This window comes from Drosophila takahashii, chromosome 2R (assembly GCF_030179915.1).
Source record: "Drosophila takahashii strain IR98-3 E-12201 chromosome 2R, DtakHiC1v2, whole genome shotgun sequence".
In the NCBI taxonomy this organism is placed as follows: domain Eukaryota; kingdom Metazoa; phylum Arthropoda; class Insecta; order Diptera; family Drosophilidae; genus Drosophila; species Drosophila takahashii.
In genome coordinates this window covers 31,850,803-31,868,462 of record NC_091679.1, presented here as the reverse complement: position 1 = coordinate 31,868,462, position 17,660 = coordinate 31,850,803, and the positions used below count along the sequence as shown (strand labels likewise).

The following is a 17,660-nucleotide window of genomic DNA, read 5'->3' as shown; positions in this document are numbered from 1 at the left end:
AGGATTCTTTTTTTAAAATGAAATCTCATAGCGCTGTGAACCCTCCTTTGTTTTCAATTTTCCGAAACATCAGCTCTGAACTTCCCAAAGAGCTTTAGTTCATAGCTGTTGAAACACAAATGTCTGCTCATTTTTATGCATATTTTCACTGCTCATTAAACTCGCTTAACTACCAACATTTATAATTCACTCGTTGTTTTTTACCCCACTATTTATATCCTGGCTAACTTGAGTCTCCACTTGCGTTTTATTTTTCAGTTGTGCAACAAAGTTGGCAGTCCATAAAAATGCTCTGGCCGCGAGTGGGCGAAAATTAGTAGCCACATCAATTTCAGCGCGGCGAGGCAAACTTAATTAAAACGCGTGTTGGCCAGACAAAATTTCGGACGCTGTCGAGACTTAATTGAAATTTAACCAACCGCCCGTGCCGCCAACAAATGCGTTGGCCATCGGCCTCCAGGCTGCCTTTGCCCGGGTAGATTGCCCATGTCCATGTCCATGTCCACGGCCTCGTCCTTGCCGCACTGATCGCCCACCGAAGCCCAAGTGCAACAGGAACTACCGGCGATGCAGTCGCTGTTGCTAGCGTTGATGTTGCTGCTGCAGCAGCAGCAGCCATTGCTGGGGGGGCGGCAATTAGTCGGGCTGACTGATGATGGAAGGTCGGCCGCATTAAGCGACAATTTAAATTCAACGTTAGTACCTGGTAAAACCATAAAAGCCATTGAGCGACAGATGAAAGCTGCAGATGAAGTGGCAGCCGGTCCCGCTGAAAAGTTGTTGCAAGTGACACCTGCAAACCAATTACCTGTGGACACACCACCGACAACCTCCGCTCGCCCCAGCTTGCTCTTGAACTCCAATGAACTCCAATCGCAATCGGAATCCTTTATGGCCGCCACAATGGTAACCGGAAACCATTCGGTACAAGGCGAACTTAAGAGGATGGAAAGTGCGGAAACCTTAGACGCAATCACGGCAGCAGCAACTGCAGTTCCAGAAGCAGCAGCAGGTGTGTCAGCAGCAGCAGCATCAGCAGTAATAACAGCAGCAATAGAAGCCACAGCAGCAACATCACCGACACGGGAGCAACACATGCTGCTCCCACGTCCCACAGCTGTGCAAATGGCACGAATAAATGTACCAGCAACAATAGAAGACCAAATTGGGAGAGCAGTGATTCCAAGCAAAACAAACAAGGCCGAGACACCAGCAACATCAGCAACTACAGCAGCAACACCCACGCCAACGGCAGCAATAATGCCAGCAAAAACAAAGCGCAATGGGGAGGACGGGACCAATAAGCGGGTTCAGAGAGATGGCATGAAATTCAATACGGATGCGGCACTAAGCCAGGACTATGTAAATGCCACAGAGGCGTGGCCAGCGACGACGACAACTGCCAATATAGTGGCCACCGCATCGACCATATCGCCGGCACTAACGAGCACGGCGGAGAGGATTAGTGGCAAGACGGTGCCCACGCCCCGATTACTGGGATCCGGATCCGGGGCCATGGGCTATGGGGCGGGAAGTGTGGCCCAGATCCTGGCCAAGTCCCTGGACAGCCCGCCACCGACCTCGTCCTCCGGCTGGCCGGTTAAGCACGCCGCAGTGCTCGAGGGCGACGTCATTCTGGGCGGCCTGATGATGGTCCACTCGCGCGAGGACAGCATCACCTGCGGACCCATCATGCCGCAGGGTGGCATCCAGGCCCTGGAAGCGATGCTCTACACCCTGGACCAGGTCAACAAGCACCAGTTGCTGCCGAACGTCACCCTGGGCGCCCACCTGCTGGACGACTGCGACAAGGACACCTACGGCCTGGAAATGGCAGTCGATTTTATTAAAGGTGGGTGCAATTTCCTTTGAGGCGCTTTTTAATTAATATGAAATTATATGTCGACTTTAAATGATTTTTTTATAACAAGTGGAGATGTTTAAAATTCGAGGGAAATATGAGAGTTATACTTATTATATTTTTTAGCAATTAATTGGAAGAAGTAAACTTTTTTGAACATTTGTTTAACCTGTATTTTATTTGTTTCTAATACGTGAAAAAAAGAAAAAATAAAGAATAATGAGCTTAAATTGTAATAGGCTCGATTTTTTCCTTTGACAAATGTACCTGCAAAAAATGTTTAAAACTTTCTCAAACAATTTGTAACTTTACCGCTTACAATTTCCCACTCCTTCTTATTTTAAATTTTTGGTCTGGCAGCATTTTTTATTCAAATTACATTTCTTGTTTAGACTTGTGTGGCAGGTCATAAATTAACATAAAGTTTTTGTTGCGGAGCAAAATGTAACCCATCCTTATCGGATTAACACAAACGATTTATATCATTTGAAAGCAATTTACCAGCGCTTTAATAGATTGCATTTTGTTTTCATTTCCCCCAAATATATCATTTATATTTTGGATTTGAATTAATTTGTATTTGTACTGGATACAAAATTGCCTAATTACACACACTTTGTTTATAAACATGTGCGATATAATTTGTTTGTTTTTCTGTGAAAATCAAATATGAAATACTCGTTAAATTGCTGTGTGTGATTGCTTGGAAGTGAGCATTTTGCACCGCGACAATCAAATTTATGGTTTGGCAGTACGCAAACATGCCGTTGCCAGATTTTCAACAACTTTAAACCACAAAAAAAAAACTGACGAATGAAATATAAATGGTAAAGAATATTTACAAAAGCCAGATAAGGGGTCTGAAATGAACGAGTGTGAAATGTAAATGAAAAACTCAGAAAACGTAAACATTTATTCAAATATTTGTTTTATTTGCACATGATGAAAAAAATCTTTACTGTAAATAAATATTTTGTGGGCTTCCCTTTGGCTTTAACTGCTCATGATTCATTAAAGACTCCCAGGAAAAGGCGACAATGAAAACCAATAATCCTCCCACAAATTGGAATCGTGGTGTATTTCAGCTACAAGGCCTTGTCATTAGCATTATTACCTTTAACAAATATTGAAAACTGCCATTGTGTGCTCCTTTCAACTTTGCCGAAAAAGCGATTGAATCGATGTTATTTTTTGTTTGTATGCAAATCGTTTGCCAACATACACGCAAATTCCCTGTTTAAGTTCAATAGTATTCAATTGTTGTACATCAGCATAGGAAAATGGAGTCACTTTTTTTTGCCGAACCGCCCACTGCCCCTAATATTGGATTGCACATTTACTGAAATGGATCTTGTCTGTTTTGCAAACAGTTTTGTGGGCCAGCAGCACAAAGCAGGTGAAATATAATTAAAAATCAGAACTTTATATTGTTTTGTTGAGAGTAATGAAATAGATAAAAGTTATATCATACAGCATAACAAAACTATGAATTTACACATACACATAAACATTAATTTATAAAAAAAAACAAGAGAGAACGCTATAATCGAGTGCCTCGACTATTAGATACCCGTTACTCAGCTAAACAACTTAATAGAAATATGCCTCCTTTTTTGTTTTTCGAAGCTGGAATTAGCTCCCGTTTTTTACCCAGGGAACTCCACGTGGAGGCCTTCTAAAACTTTCAATTCTGCCTAGCACATCTTCCGTCTCTCTCTAGCGCAGGTGAATGCACTTGTGAAAAACGAATACGAGCAAAAAGAGACAAAATGCGCGCCCTTTTCAAATAATTTAAAATTTGCAATAACATATTGTGAATTAGTGTGACCACAGAAAAAAAGGACAAAAAGTTCAAATTAACCATCTGAATAGATGGCGCTATTGTATATTGAATTGAGCCATCTACCCCAAGATATTGGTACTACTGGCCATGAAAGGCGGAAATGTAGGCGCTAGACAGGTTTAAGCGTTAAATGGGTTTTGCGGGCGTTAGAGTGGGCGTGGCAAACTTTTACTTGGCCAATCGATATGTATTGACGAAACAAATACATATCAGTTACTATTTTCATAATAGCTTCAAAACTGTGGGCGATAGAGAGGGCTAGTGGGCGTTAGAGGGGGCGTGGCACCTTTTTGAAATAAACTTGCGCTGCGTAGGAACTCCCAGAATCTGCATGCAAAATGCCAATCTTCTAGCTTTTATAGTTTCCGAGATCTCAGCGTTCATACGGACAGACGGACAGACAGACAGACAGACAGACAGACAGACAGACGGACAGACGGACAGACGGACATGGCTAGATCGACTCGGCTAGTGATCCTGATCAAGAATATATATACTTTATGGGGTCGGAAACGCTTCCTTCTACCTGTTACATACTTTTGCACGAATACAATATACCCTTTTACTCTACGAGTAACGGGTATAAAAATAATAAAAATGACAATAATAATAAAGACAAGAATAAGAGATTAAATAATCTATTATCAACGGCACGTAAAATGGGTTTATTAAGTTCATTTTAAAAGTTGTGGTTCTGTCCTTCAAGATGATGTTGCTAAAATTTTTAATGTGTCAGAACTTTAAGTGGTTGTGGGAGCAAGAGTTTTCTTTCTTGAGATTTTTGAATGATATTTGATAATTCTGATTTTTATCGAACTAAAATTACAATGCTTTGCAGTGCTGCCAGCAGTCAGCTTAAGATCAGACGAAAAAAAGCGGAAAAAAAAGGATAACAAAAATTTAAAAAAGACAAAAGAGTGGACAACTTGTTTTTTCTTCGACCTGTGCGTCATATTTTGGACATTAAACCTAACGCACTTATTTAACCAGAACATATACTTCTCTAATCATTTATTTGTTTTTGCGTATACGTGAAAAAGCAGTATCATTTCACGGCATTGCATACAGAACAAAAAATAGTTTTGGGACTGTACCAAGCTTACTGAGCTTACTTAATCGGAAAATTATACGATTTGCCTAACTTTTTATTCAAAATGGAACAAAACAAAATTTTTTAAAAGCTTTCGGTTTTTTTATTTTAAATCCAAACGGTTTCCTTGATATTAATTGTTATGGATATTTAAAAGCTCACGTTTTCCTCACAAAATCGGATTTCGATTTTTTAGGATATCACAGTGAGTCGATTTTTATACTTTTTTTGAGAAATGGACGCAACAGGGTTTTTATAATTTTTTTTTTGTTTAAATAAGTTATACGTCGGGTTTTTTGTAGGAGAAATGCATTTTCTGTCACATTTTATTTGAATTCTAGTTAAGACCTTTAAATGCAGTTAGGGACTGAAATGGATGAGATCTGAAATGGTAGTACTTGATGTTAATTGATATGGATATTTAAGAAAATTTATACATTTCCATTCGATGATTGGATTTTTTCCCGGATAATGCCGTTAAAAATCGGACAGATCTATCCGGAAAAAAGGACAAATTGGCAGCATTGATGCTTTGGCACCTTTGTATAAACTAAATAAGCAAAGAAACAATATACATTTTTATTCTGGAATTTAAAACCAATTGCAGATTGAAGTGATTATCCAAGAAGTATTCCGGTTATAAGCTCTTAGAGTTGTGGTGGTGAGCCGATTCAAATAATATATTTGAAAATTACCTAATTATATTTAATTTTTCTAACCGATTTAGATTTCGTGGAAAATATTTTGTTGGCCTGGCTTAGACAAAACAAAAACGATTTTTTTACCTGTCTGCATTAACAGCTGCAAATGGTCTTTAGTTCCCCTTAACAGTCAAAACCATAGTTTTTCTATTTTTTAAACGTTGTTATTAAAATATTTATAGCGAGAGTAGTCGAAAATGCTATTACTTGTAAAATAATTTCTTGAATTCCGAAATCGGGTTTTTAGGCATTCAACAGATAGTCCGATGGCACCGGAGAACCAATTGTGGATTTCATTTTGCAAGCTACTGTTAATAAACATGTCTGTGGAACCTATGATAGTCCTGAACGTATAACAGTCCCTTAGCTTTCGCATGGATTGTGACCTGGCTAAGAATCAAAGTGCTAGGTTTGAGTTTTGGGACATGTTTGGGAAACTCCTAGAAAATCATAAAAGCATATCCTGAAAACCTATAAAATGCATATCACTTCTATTTCAGCCTTTACGATAACCAATCTTAGCCGTCATCTTTGCCTCGGGACATCAAACCATTTGAAGGCCACTCAACATATAAATTGTTTATGCCATCCTAAAGATTCTTTACGACCTGCGCTGCCACAGTGGTCATCATCCCATCCCAGAGAATGTGGAGTCGAATCAGTGCCGGAGTGACCCAGTTACTTGTAAATTGAATTTTTATTTTCTCCAACCCCGCCATGCCACGCACTTTTATATCATATCCGCTGGATGGGGGGGGACACGCATCCTCGTCAAAGGAGGCATAACGAAATTTATCTCCCATGAAGCGCTGTGTCAACCCTGGACGCAGGGTTCCCTTTTTGCTCATATCGTTTTAATTCGATGGGAAGCCCCCAATCCGGCGGCTGTGTTGTTGCCACTTAATGGAATTTGCCGCTTATGCGTTCCGCATGCCGCGCATTATCCTTTCTATGCCAGCCAGGATTCCTCAGTTTCCTGCGAAACCGGAGCTTTTTGCCTTCTGCCTTCGGTTGACAGGCGGCAGCCTGCCTGCTTGGCTAAAAGTTTTTCCACTGCCTATTTCGGCGTTTTTTCCTCCTTTGTCTTGCCTCGTTTTTGTCGGCGCTTTTCCTGCCTTTTCCGACTTCCTTAAGACTTTCGCACATATGTGGCTTTGTGCGTGCCTGTGTGTTTTGACTTTTAACCAGGATTTCTGGCGTGCTTTGTCTAGTTTCTTGTGTCTGTTTAATTTGTGCGCCCTTAAGCTGGCTAAGCAGGGCATTATATTCATTCCCACTTTGGTTGATTTTTCACTCGAATTCTGATGAGGATAATTGGTGTGTTTGTGGCTTTCAAAGCAAAATATTTTCGGAGGCACAAATCGTTGGGATATAGGTTTGAGATTTTCAATTCTATGTTCCTTAGGGAGTAACAACCACCCATAAAGTGGAACCTGCTTTTCCGTGTTGTCCTGCCCGATTCCAGCCCCTCTATGTACCTCAATCCTGATTGCCAATTATTTTAACGTCTCTCTGCCTCTTGGGTGGAAATACTCGGAGTAACTATGACCAGGTATTGTTGGATGCATTGCCATTCACCTGTCTTCTCGAGTGGTCTCTTTCAGCTTGCAGAGTTCCATTTCCATTTTAGATGGTCTTTTCATAGACCAACTTAAGCTGTTTAAGGTTGCAAATCTTTGGCTCTCCGGTCGTTGGTATTTTCCAATTGTCCTGAGGCAGGTAAATGCCGGTGCTGGCTACATTGTGTGTCCTGCGCCCACTGGTTTTGTGTTTTGTAGAACTGCTAGCCTTGGTCCAAGGACTTGACCAGCTTGTCAACAATTTTTAAAAGTCATCAATAATGGGTATGGCCATTAAATTTATAATACCGAAACAATCAAAGATCCAATTTAAAGGGTAGGGGAGTGTAGGGTAATTTGACGAGTAGGGTAATGTGACGAACTCGTCGAATCTCATATATGACGTCACGACAAAAATTCCAAATAAATGTAGTCGTCTCCCCTTATCGTGTCGACAATGTATTTACAGTAATATTAATAAGAAGTCCCGTAATTTGTTCGTGAGGTAATTTTCGCTAAAAATGTGGTGCGCAAACTAGCAAACCCATTCAATTTACTTGTGTTTCAGCAGTGCCAGAGCAAAGATGAGTGGAAAATAAAATCAGGCAAATATATGCACGTATACATGAGATCTTTATCAACAGTTTTTGGTACCTCGCGTTTTTTTCTTTTGTGCCGTTTGAGAGTGACACCGTTTTTGCTCCAAGTCTACCTTGTAGGGTATCGTGACGAACTTTTTGTAGGGTATTGTGACGAACTTTTTTTATTCAAGAATTTTAACTGTTATCGTTGATTATTTGTAAAAAAAAATATAATAATACCAGATAACATTTACTGCTGCAGTTTTATTGTTGTTTTTAATAGTGACGTCAGTTTAATTTAATTTAAAAAAAAATTTGCACTTTGACCATTTTTTTTTTTGTAAGTTTGGGTATTATCTTATTACTTTTTTCTTTTCCGTATCGAAAATAACCTTTCCGTAAATAATATATAAAAAAATGTATTTTTTTGTTTGTAAAAAGGATGGTTTACACCAAACGCTGTGGGATTTGGCTACGTTGAAATTTCGAATCCAAATTTTTTTAGAAATATGCTCAGTAAATGTAAGCAACTTTCTGCTTTTACACTTTTAAAAAATATTGATTTTTGGAGAAGTTACATTAAAGAACAAATCGTTCGTCACATTACCCTACAACTTTTGAAAGTGCAAAAAAAGTAGGGTTCACGCCAAACGCTGTGGGATTTAGCTGCATTGGAATTTCGAATTTCGAATTTTACAGGGATATGCTCAGTAGATGTAAGCAACTTTCTGCGTTTACACTTTTGAAAAATATTGATTTTTACAAAAGTTACATTCAAAAAACGAATCGTTCGTCACCTTACCCTACACTCCCCTACATTAAAAACATTCAATCAGAAATTTTCAACGCGTCATACTCACTTATACTTAAAGGTCAAATATGAAAATTTCAGAGAGATAAAATAAATTATATTTATCTTTAAGAAAAACAATATATATTACGATAATGGTAACAATAAATTCAAAATTCAGAAATATAGAAGATCTAGTTGATCGATTAAAACTTTGGGAGAGTTTCTACTCGATAGGTTTAAAATTAAAAAGCTTTTTACTACCTGGGTACCTGTAAGGGGAATAAAAATAGAATATTTCGCTTTTAAAAAATATTTTACACAGAAAGGAAAACTTAACAGCGTTCCTGTTATTTTACGGGTTCTTGTTCTGCACTCACCAATATTATTTTGTGCAATGCCCACTCGCTTGCACCAGAATCAATTTTCCGGAATTTTAGTAAGCCACGACCGCAATCACGCGAAACGCAAACAACGGAAAAAGTAGCGATTCCATGAAAAGGCAATAGTTGTCGGCCATAAACGACGGGCAGTCAGAATGTATTGTTCAGGGGGGCAGGACGATTTTATGCTGTATAAAAGCCGTACGGCAGGACTGGTGGCGTTTTACCCCTCCGCGTAGGACTGTATGCCAGTTAACCGATAGGACAGTGAAGCCTTCCCCAGGCGCATGCTAACAAGTGTTTGTTCCATTCATAAATTCTACTAACCCAGTGGCCTTTAAGGGAACCGAGTACGAGCCGAGCCGAGTGAAGACCCGAAGGTTTTCGGACTGTCCTACGGTTTTAGCACACACCCCTCTCGTGTCCTGATTTTAGATCACGACTCCGGTAGTCCTGCCTGATATCAGTGGAATTTCAGTTGCACGCCGGTCCTCCAACAATGCAGACGTTCGCGGTAGTTAATCAGCGTTGACTTTCAATCCTTATCGCACGGAAAACTATTAACTAGCGTCGGAATCAAAGCACGAGTAAAGTGCCGTGAATATGTGACAAACAAATTATAATAACCCATCAAAGGATCTTAAAAAAAAAATAGTAAAACAAAATTATAAAAAATTCGAAAATTTTATTGAAATATTTGTTCATTAAAAACTGCGAATACTTTAAAGTGAATGTGTTTTGGTTTTAAAATTACGAAAAAAGGAAATCTAGTTTTAAATTAAAATCAAATCAAATATTAAGAAGTCTAAAAATGTACAATGAAAATACGTAATTCATAAAAATACAAAAAAAACAGGTTACAAAATTACCTTGTCACAGAATGTCACTGCAAATTAAAAGTCGAACCTCTGTTAGCCCACTAGATATGAAAAACAAACAGTCAGAAAATAAGTCCTAACAACTTATTGCTTATCTAGTGTAAGCCACTTGCTTTGACCCCTAATTAATTAAGTTGCTGCTGCCGTCGCTTAATAAATCTGGAGACGTCTCGCCGGGCAAAAAGATAAATCTAACGGAGAGCCGAAACTAATTTCATTATCAAAATATAAACACAAAGTCTGAGCAGGCTAGACCTTTGGTAAATTTTCCTTTTTTTTTGGGTTGTAGATTTTTGGTTGATTCTTCCTTTGGCTTTACAGCAACAAAAAAAAGGACAAAACAAATATTAATTAAAGCAACTTCTAAATAATTTTTGAGGGAAAAGTAAATTTTTGCCGGACACGGGAAAATAAATCAGAGTACAAAAAAGTTGGGCAAAGTTTGTACTTAGCTAAATTTTTTGTTACCTTAATTATAAGTTGTTGGAAATTGGCACAGCAATTCGTTTTAAGGTCTGAAATAGGAAAAGTTTGACGGACGAATCTAAAGTTGGAATATTTTAATTAAAGCGAGAGGGCAGGGGAGAGATGTGATGTCTTATTTTTAAACAAGTTAGCAAGCTGCAAATATTTAAGCTTTACGCATATAACTGCGGCCCTAATTTTTGGATTTATTCACTCAAAGAACATGCGTCGCTAGGCAGAGTAATTCGAACAAATTATTACACATACGCCGTGTGTGCGGCCCAGGTGTCCTGATAAACTTTGCCGACAGGCTAAGGCAATTAGCAGTATTTAGGTGTAATTGCAAAATTATGCAAAAATCACAGACTGCCGGCAGGTCGTTGGCAGATAAGAGGCAAAGGGATTGACAACGGGATGAACAGCTCAAAATTGTGCACACCATTCCAGCTGGCAGGTGTGTGAGCCGAATGCCATTTCCCGGGGTCCAGCAGTCACAGGATATTCAATTTCCTAGCTCGACTTGCTGACAATTTGTAATTTAATGTCCATTTATTCCTGACCTCCTGTCACCCCTTGAGCGTATTAGAAAAATGGCATGGGCCAGTGTTAATTGCCAAAGTCTCTGTCAGTTTAATTCCCTGGGGTCTGTCGGCTTTTAATGATAGTTTTGGGACCTGAGGCGATGGGAGGTACTAAGCCTCGGTCACGTAGCCGTGATGAATGCCACAGTCTGAATGTGGTTCTCGGCTCTCCACTCGCCACAGGCAGTTGCTGACTAATTTTTGGCTACAGTCTGCTGGATTTTCGGCCTGACCTTTGTTTAATGGCGAAATAAGGCAATTAATAAGCGTGTCTGCTGAAATCCCAAGCCCCAAAGTACCTTTATTTAGTTTTAGTGTTATGACCAGTCCTTTCAGCAGTATTCTCGGTCATAGAAAAAAAAGGGGAAATAAATAAGTAAAGCAACAGCAGAAAACAAGTATTTGTTTGATAACTTTTAACTTTCTGAACAGGACAGCAGTAAACCCGAAAATAGCTGACTCTCGTTTTGAGCAGTATTCCACTTGACTAATTGCATTTTAATGCTTTCGATAATTAATTACCCCCAAAATAATTCAAAGTAGAAAATGCAAATTCTGAAGACAGGCTATTTATTAATTTATTTTCACATGCTGTCTGCACTAAGTAAAATGAGATTGCAACTAATGAGCAGTGAGTGGGGCAGTGGTTGACGTTTCAGTCACAGTCAGTCCCGGAAAATGGCTAATTAGCAAACAAATTCAGGGAAGTTGACGTCAGGAGTACATGGTCCCTGCACGAATGCTGCGGAGATGTCAACATAAATAATTATGCCAGCGTTCAAAGGGGCGTGTGCTCAATAATTAAAACGAATTAATGTCTCCTAATGAGCATGCAGCCCAACCGTCTCTCCTCACTTTTCTATTAATTTATTTATGGCCCGTCGGTGCCATAAAAGCGAAAACGTAAATACACGTTCACCCTGTGCTCTGCCTGTTTGCCTTACCTGTTGCCCCCGTGGTCACGCCATTAATTCTCATGAGTAAAATAATTAGAAAATCAAATAGAAAAACTCGCTGGTGGGTCTGCGTCAAATGCTTTCTGCGGCACTCGGGCTGTCGGGTTGCATCCCTTCCGCCGGAAGCGGAAATGGCGCAACTGTGTTGAACTACAACTGGCAACTGCAAAAGTTTTGGTTCAAATGCTGCCAACAGGAGGGCGTGGCGATCACTGGCATGGAAGTTCGCTAAAGGATTTCGCTACATCGCCCGCAGACGCTAAATGAAAGTTTGTGAAAACACTAGAATAAATTTTATATTTTTTCTAACAATTTTACATTTTTTTTTCCCTTTGTTTTTCATTTATTGCAGTGTTTATAAACTTTATAAATGGAAATAATAATTTGAAAAATAATAGATTTTTTAAATATTTTCAACTATTAATATTTTCAATATTAAAACTATTTTTTACCTTGATTTTTTATAAGTTTAGATATTAAATAATAATAAGCAGATATTAAATTTAATTTGTTTGTCGATTTTCCAGTGTAAGAACTTGATAATAATGGCTTCAATGGCTTAGTTCAAAGATAAAACACTAATAAATAAAAGTTGGCCAAGAAATAGTCTGCTTAAAGGGTATTCATTCCGTATATAGACCATTTGCCTTCGAAGCAAACTATTCCATTCGAAAAAAGGCCTGTCACAGCTACTCCCCTTTGACAAGTGCGAATTACCGAGGCGTAAGACAAAAGTTTTGCGGCTGCAAACTTCAGTGATTAAACCCGATTTGACAGCAGTCAGGTCAAAGGTAATGCCTTCGGCTCGAGGGTTATTGGGGAGAGTGCAGTCATTTTCAAATAGTTGCATTTGGGTCGTCATGTGGTTTCTGCTGTCACAACTTGTTCGCCAAGTCCTACTAATTATGCAATTATTTTTTCGCATTTCCCTTACTGACTTTTTACGACTTTTTTACGACATTGCGCCACTTTTGCCAACTTTGCAGAACTTTTTTATGGCGCCGCGGACAAGTGGTCAGCGATTTAATTTTAATTGTATTTAGATAAGATTTAATGATGTTTGTGCGGGAGATAGGGCAAAAAGCAGAAAGTTAATCAAACTTTCAGAGATGCTAATTTGGTTGCAGCTTTATTTCGCCACTTCCCATTTCTGGTATTTTTACATTGCGCAACTGAGTCATTGGGAAGCAGAGCCATATTCACGGCGTGCGGTTAGTACGTACATATGTTTCTGACTATGATATATTTTCACGGTGCCTGCACAACGGTATATGCCATAAAATATTTAGTGCTTAGTTCTGTGGCCTCCACATGCGCATTTTTGGCGGTTCCACTGGATTACCGTGAGCAGCAGACAAAAAATAAATAGAGAGCTCTAAGCATGCTCGAAAATGCCGAACAATAGACCATGCCCTGCCATGTATATGGGGTGTATACCATACCATATACCATACCATACCATACCATACCATACAACGACAAGCAGCAATAATGATCTTTTTGTTACACATGGGCGGATGGCCGAAAGGGGGCGGGGACGGGGCGGGGCAGAGCAAACAAACATCGCACACGCACACATCCTCGCAGGAGTGCAAATACTCACTTGCACGCACACACAGGCGACCAGCATTTATTTTTGTTTGTCATGACTTTGCGCTTTTGCTGCGAACTGAATGGGGAAAGTATAGAATGTAGAAAGCAGCAAGCAGCGGGGAGAAAGTGGAAATGATAAAATGGAAGGGACAACGGAGGTACACGCCATTTTTTCGGGGCTTTGTCTCTCATTTTTCCTGCCGCTCTGTTTGCATTTGTTAGCATACAATTTGGCATCGGCACACAGGGCGGATGGATTATTATTTTGTCGCTAAAATCAACAACCAGTCCGCAAGGGCTTTTGATGAATGCGAATGGGGAAGAAAATTTGTAAGGAGAAAGTTGACTGCAGTGGCTCTTTGTATTGGGTAAAATTTCTAACCCTCTTTGAAAACTGAAGCTAATGGGTATTTATTCGTCCGCAGTTTAGCAATTATTTCATGGTAATATAATTTTATTGTATTAAATATATTTTATTATTATTCACAAAAAATGTAAGCTAATTGCTTTACAAATAGCTTAATTAATTATACCCGTTACTCGTAGAGTAAAAGGGTATATTAGATTCGTGCAAAAGTATGTAACAGGTAGAAGGAAGCGTTTCCGACCCTATAAACTATATATATTCTTGATCGGGATCACTAGCCGAGTCGATGTAGCCATGTCCGTCTGTCCGTCTGTCTGTCCGTCTGTCTGTCTGTCTGTCTGTCTGTCTGTATGAACGCTGAGATCTCGGAAACTATAAAAGCTAGAAGATTGACATTTTGCATGCAGATTCTAGGAGTTCCTACGCAGCGCAAGTTTGTTTCAAAAGGGTGCCACGCCCCCTCTAACGCCCACAATCGCATATATACGATTTTAAAAATTTCAATATTTTGGAAAAGTAAAAATGCAGTTTTATTGTGTTTATCAATACCTATCGAAATGTAGAAGAAATTTTTTAAATCGGACCATTCGTTAAAAAGTTACGGCGGATTAAAGTTTTTCTCCATCTCTTTCGCACTCCCTTTAGCTGAGTAACGGGTATCTGATAGTCGGGGCACCCGACTATAGCGTTCTCTCTTGTTTTACTTGAATTTAAATAAATCCTTTTAAAATGTAAAAACCACCCATTAGCTTTTATATTTCCCGCTTCGTGGGCGGCGTTAACCTTTGACTTATAAAGAAGTTTATTTCATAACGTCATAATTAATTCAGCCGTAGCACACGCGTTGAATTTTAAAATTGGCGACTATTATTTAAGGCCATGGCTCGAAGGCAGTGGCCAGGGTCTGGCTGAAATATTAAATTATTTGCCGGCCATAAACACGTCTCCTTGGTCAGGCAAGGGCACACACGCAGTAAGTAGGCAATGGATTTTTTCAATTTGCGTTACCCGCCTAGATGTTATGCAAGTCACGCGCCAATCCGCCCTGTGTACACATACACATACACATGGATGTATGTACTTATTCGCAAGTTGGTTCGACGGGGAAGTGGGCAGCGGTAACTCACAATATCATGTGCTGAATGGGCTGTGAGGCTGTGAGGCTGGGAGATTTCGCCCGCACCAGTCGCTGTTGCTCTTTTGATTTATGCGACATTTCCACACATTTGCCTGCCATTAACATTTTGCTTCGTTGCCTGTCAGCCGGCAAACAGCAAAGCTTGTCGTCTTTCCTGTCGCCAGTGTCCTTGTCCGTTGTCTTTTGTGTGTCAGCAGTTCGCTGTTCTCCGCCAGACATCGTCTTGTTCTCGCCCAGATTGAAATTGATTGGCAACTCCTCCTGCAGCTGCAGCGGGGATTCTGCGAAGGAACCATCTTTATCTGAGAGCAAACTCCTGTTTTGCGCAGCTTAAAAAAATGACAGGAAGTGCTCTTACCGCCGAGCGAACTCGATCTGCTGCAGTGAACAGTCATTGAAAACACGACTGGTCTGCTCCTGAAATTTTAATTTAAAACTGTTTCCGTAAACAAAGGCGAAAGAATGCAATTTTATCCGCATTTATCGAGCTTAATTTCATTTTGCGGCTAGCTAGTTTCCGAAATACAGAAAGTATTTTTCGGTCAGGTAGCCACGGGGCGTATGCTTAATGAAAGCACTGAATTGAAGAATGCCTTTCGAGCATATGTGAATGTATTTCTCTTAGCTCGCAAACTGAAATATTGCAGAGCCAAGGCAAAAGTATAATATAACTGCCAGTAGGTATTTCGGACCAATTTTCCTCCAATTCTCTTGGCCATATATGAGAATGTTGGCTGTTGCTGAGTGGCTGCCTAAGTGCCCGGCTGTCTGGGTCCGTTTCGAGGGCTGCCAAAACATCTCTTCATCTCAAACACATGTACGGTCCATATTTACGCCGAAACTACAAGCATAAGCAGCCGGCTCAGCGACCCAGGCCAACGGACCTAGAAAATAGAGCACGAAAAAGGCACTGGAACCCCGGTAAGGTGGCCCAGGTCAAAGCACGAAGGATGGGGCCGAGTGGGTGCCAAGGGGGGAAATTGAAATTTATATTTACGCAGCCCATAAATTTCTGGCTTTTCGGCCCGTTCGTTCTACTGTGAGCTAGTGCTTAGGCGGCTGTCAGTGCTGCCAAAGCTGACTACTTTCCAGCAGGGTTCGTAATAATACATTTCAGGGATTCCGAGGAATAATATTCATACAAATCCTAAAAGAATATTACTCTCTCAAAATAAAGCTTCTTAAAAAGTGATTAAAAGCAGTTAGATATGTGTACACTTGGAGATTTATAGAAAATAGAATGCGATTAAAAATCACTCTACGTGTCGCCTAGAAGTATGCAGCAAAATAATTTAAATTCCTATTACTTTTTTGCACTGCCTACTTTTAGACACCTTTAAAGGAGATTTTAATTTCTTTGTTATTTTTAAAGGGGAATTTAACATCCTTATTATTTTTTAAGGAAATTTAAGTTCTTAATTATTTTTAAAGATGTGTTTAATATTATAAATCATAGGTTCATTTTCTTGTTAAACACAGATTTCGTTTTTTGAGCTAGCTTTTTAGATATCTTTCAGCCAGCACTGCGGACAAAGCCTATTTGCGGAAGTGGGTGCGTTTGTGGGCGGGCAGGGCAGGGCAGCTGACAAAGTTGAGGCCTGTCATGTTGCATATCCCAACTTCTTGGCTAACCCACGCACGTCTGCCGGCGACAAGTTTGGGGCCGGGCCCTCGTATTCTGTTTGTGCGTGTCTGCGGCGTGTAATCAAATTAAAAGTTGGAGCAAGGAATTGCTTTTAAAGGCATTAGGCCGGCGTCAAGTCTTTAATGTTTCATGTGATCATTAGGTGCAGGCCGTGGCAAATCTTTACAACTTGCAATTTTTCCAGCCAACCAATTGACAGTCCGGCGAATGCGATGCTGGCACGCAATCAGCCAGCTGCCAGAGTTCCAGAGCAGAAACAGAAACAGAAACTAGGGACGCACTCAGATAATAACTTAATTACAGTTTTGTGTGCTAGTTGGGCGTGTGGGCTTTATATTTGGGCAATTACAGTGGGCACCGCCACACCTGGAGGGCTGAAAGGCAGGCAGGCAGGCCGGAAACATGTGTATTATCAAATGCCAGTCATTAGACGCCCGCCGCCCCTCGAGTGGTAATTTATCTCAAATACTCTGCGGTCTACACGTGTACACAGACACTCTGTGTCCCGATGACAGGTGATGGTGATTGTGGCGGTGGCAATGGAGGTGGAACGGTGGCAGCTCCGAGCGAAAATAATTAAGCCCCGTTATGCGTAAAGCATGAACATCCCGAACTAGACAGCGGCAACAACATCGCTACATCGCAGCATTCCGGCAGATTGCTTAGTAACCAGAGATGGCAGCGTGACAACTCAAACTTTTCGCTTTGAGAGATCCTGGGGAAAAGTTTCCCAAGGTAGTTACATGCCATGTAAGTGCAGGAAGCTGCTGCGAAATAATTTAAGTTCTAACAGCTTTCCCAGTGTCGATTGGAGGACTGGGAATAAATGATAGGTGGAAGCAACGAGGCGGCTAAAGTTTTGTATATATTTTTACAGTACGCCAAAAAAAAATTCGAAAAAGAAGCTTTATTAAATAACAAAAGCTATAAACCACATGGAAACCATTGATAAATGTGCACAAAGTGTGCTGCGCAAAATCTTTGCATACTTTTAAGCACTTGTGTAAAACCATTTTTCTCTCTTGCTTCGAATTTTTGTCTTCAATTTTTAATAGCAAAATATCTTACCTCTTTGAGCCAAAAAATGGGGTAAGAGAAAGTGTTGAGCATAATTCCAAAGACTGTTCTATTTTAGAAAAAATTTAAGAAAATCGTACCACTTTAAATTTTTTTTCACCACTTTTTACCTTCGACAATTGAGAACTTCTGAGTGTCTGAATAATCTAACG

The 17,660-nt window shown here is 40.0% G+C and overlaps 1 protein-coding gene across 1 annotated transcript in view; it reads left to right on the top strand.

Moving 5' to 3' along the window:
• Nucleotides 1-264: 264 nt before the first annotated feature.
• Nucleotides 265-17,660, top strand: part of mtt (mangetout) — a 52,417-nt gene continuing 35,021 nt past the window's right edge. Inside the window, exon 1 of the mRNA XM_070212606.1 lies at nucleotides 265-1,852. Coding sequence (XP_070068707.1) covers nucleotides 568-1,852 — 1,285 coding nt within the window. The 5' untranslated portion in view covers nucleotides 265-567. The remainder of the gene's footprint in view (nucleotides 1,853-17,660) is intronic.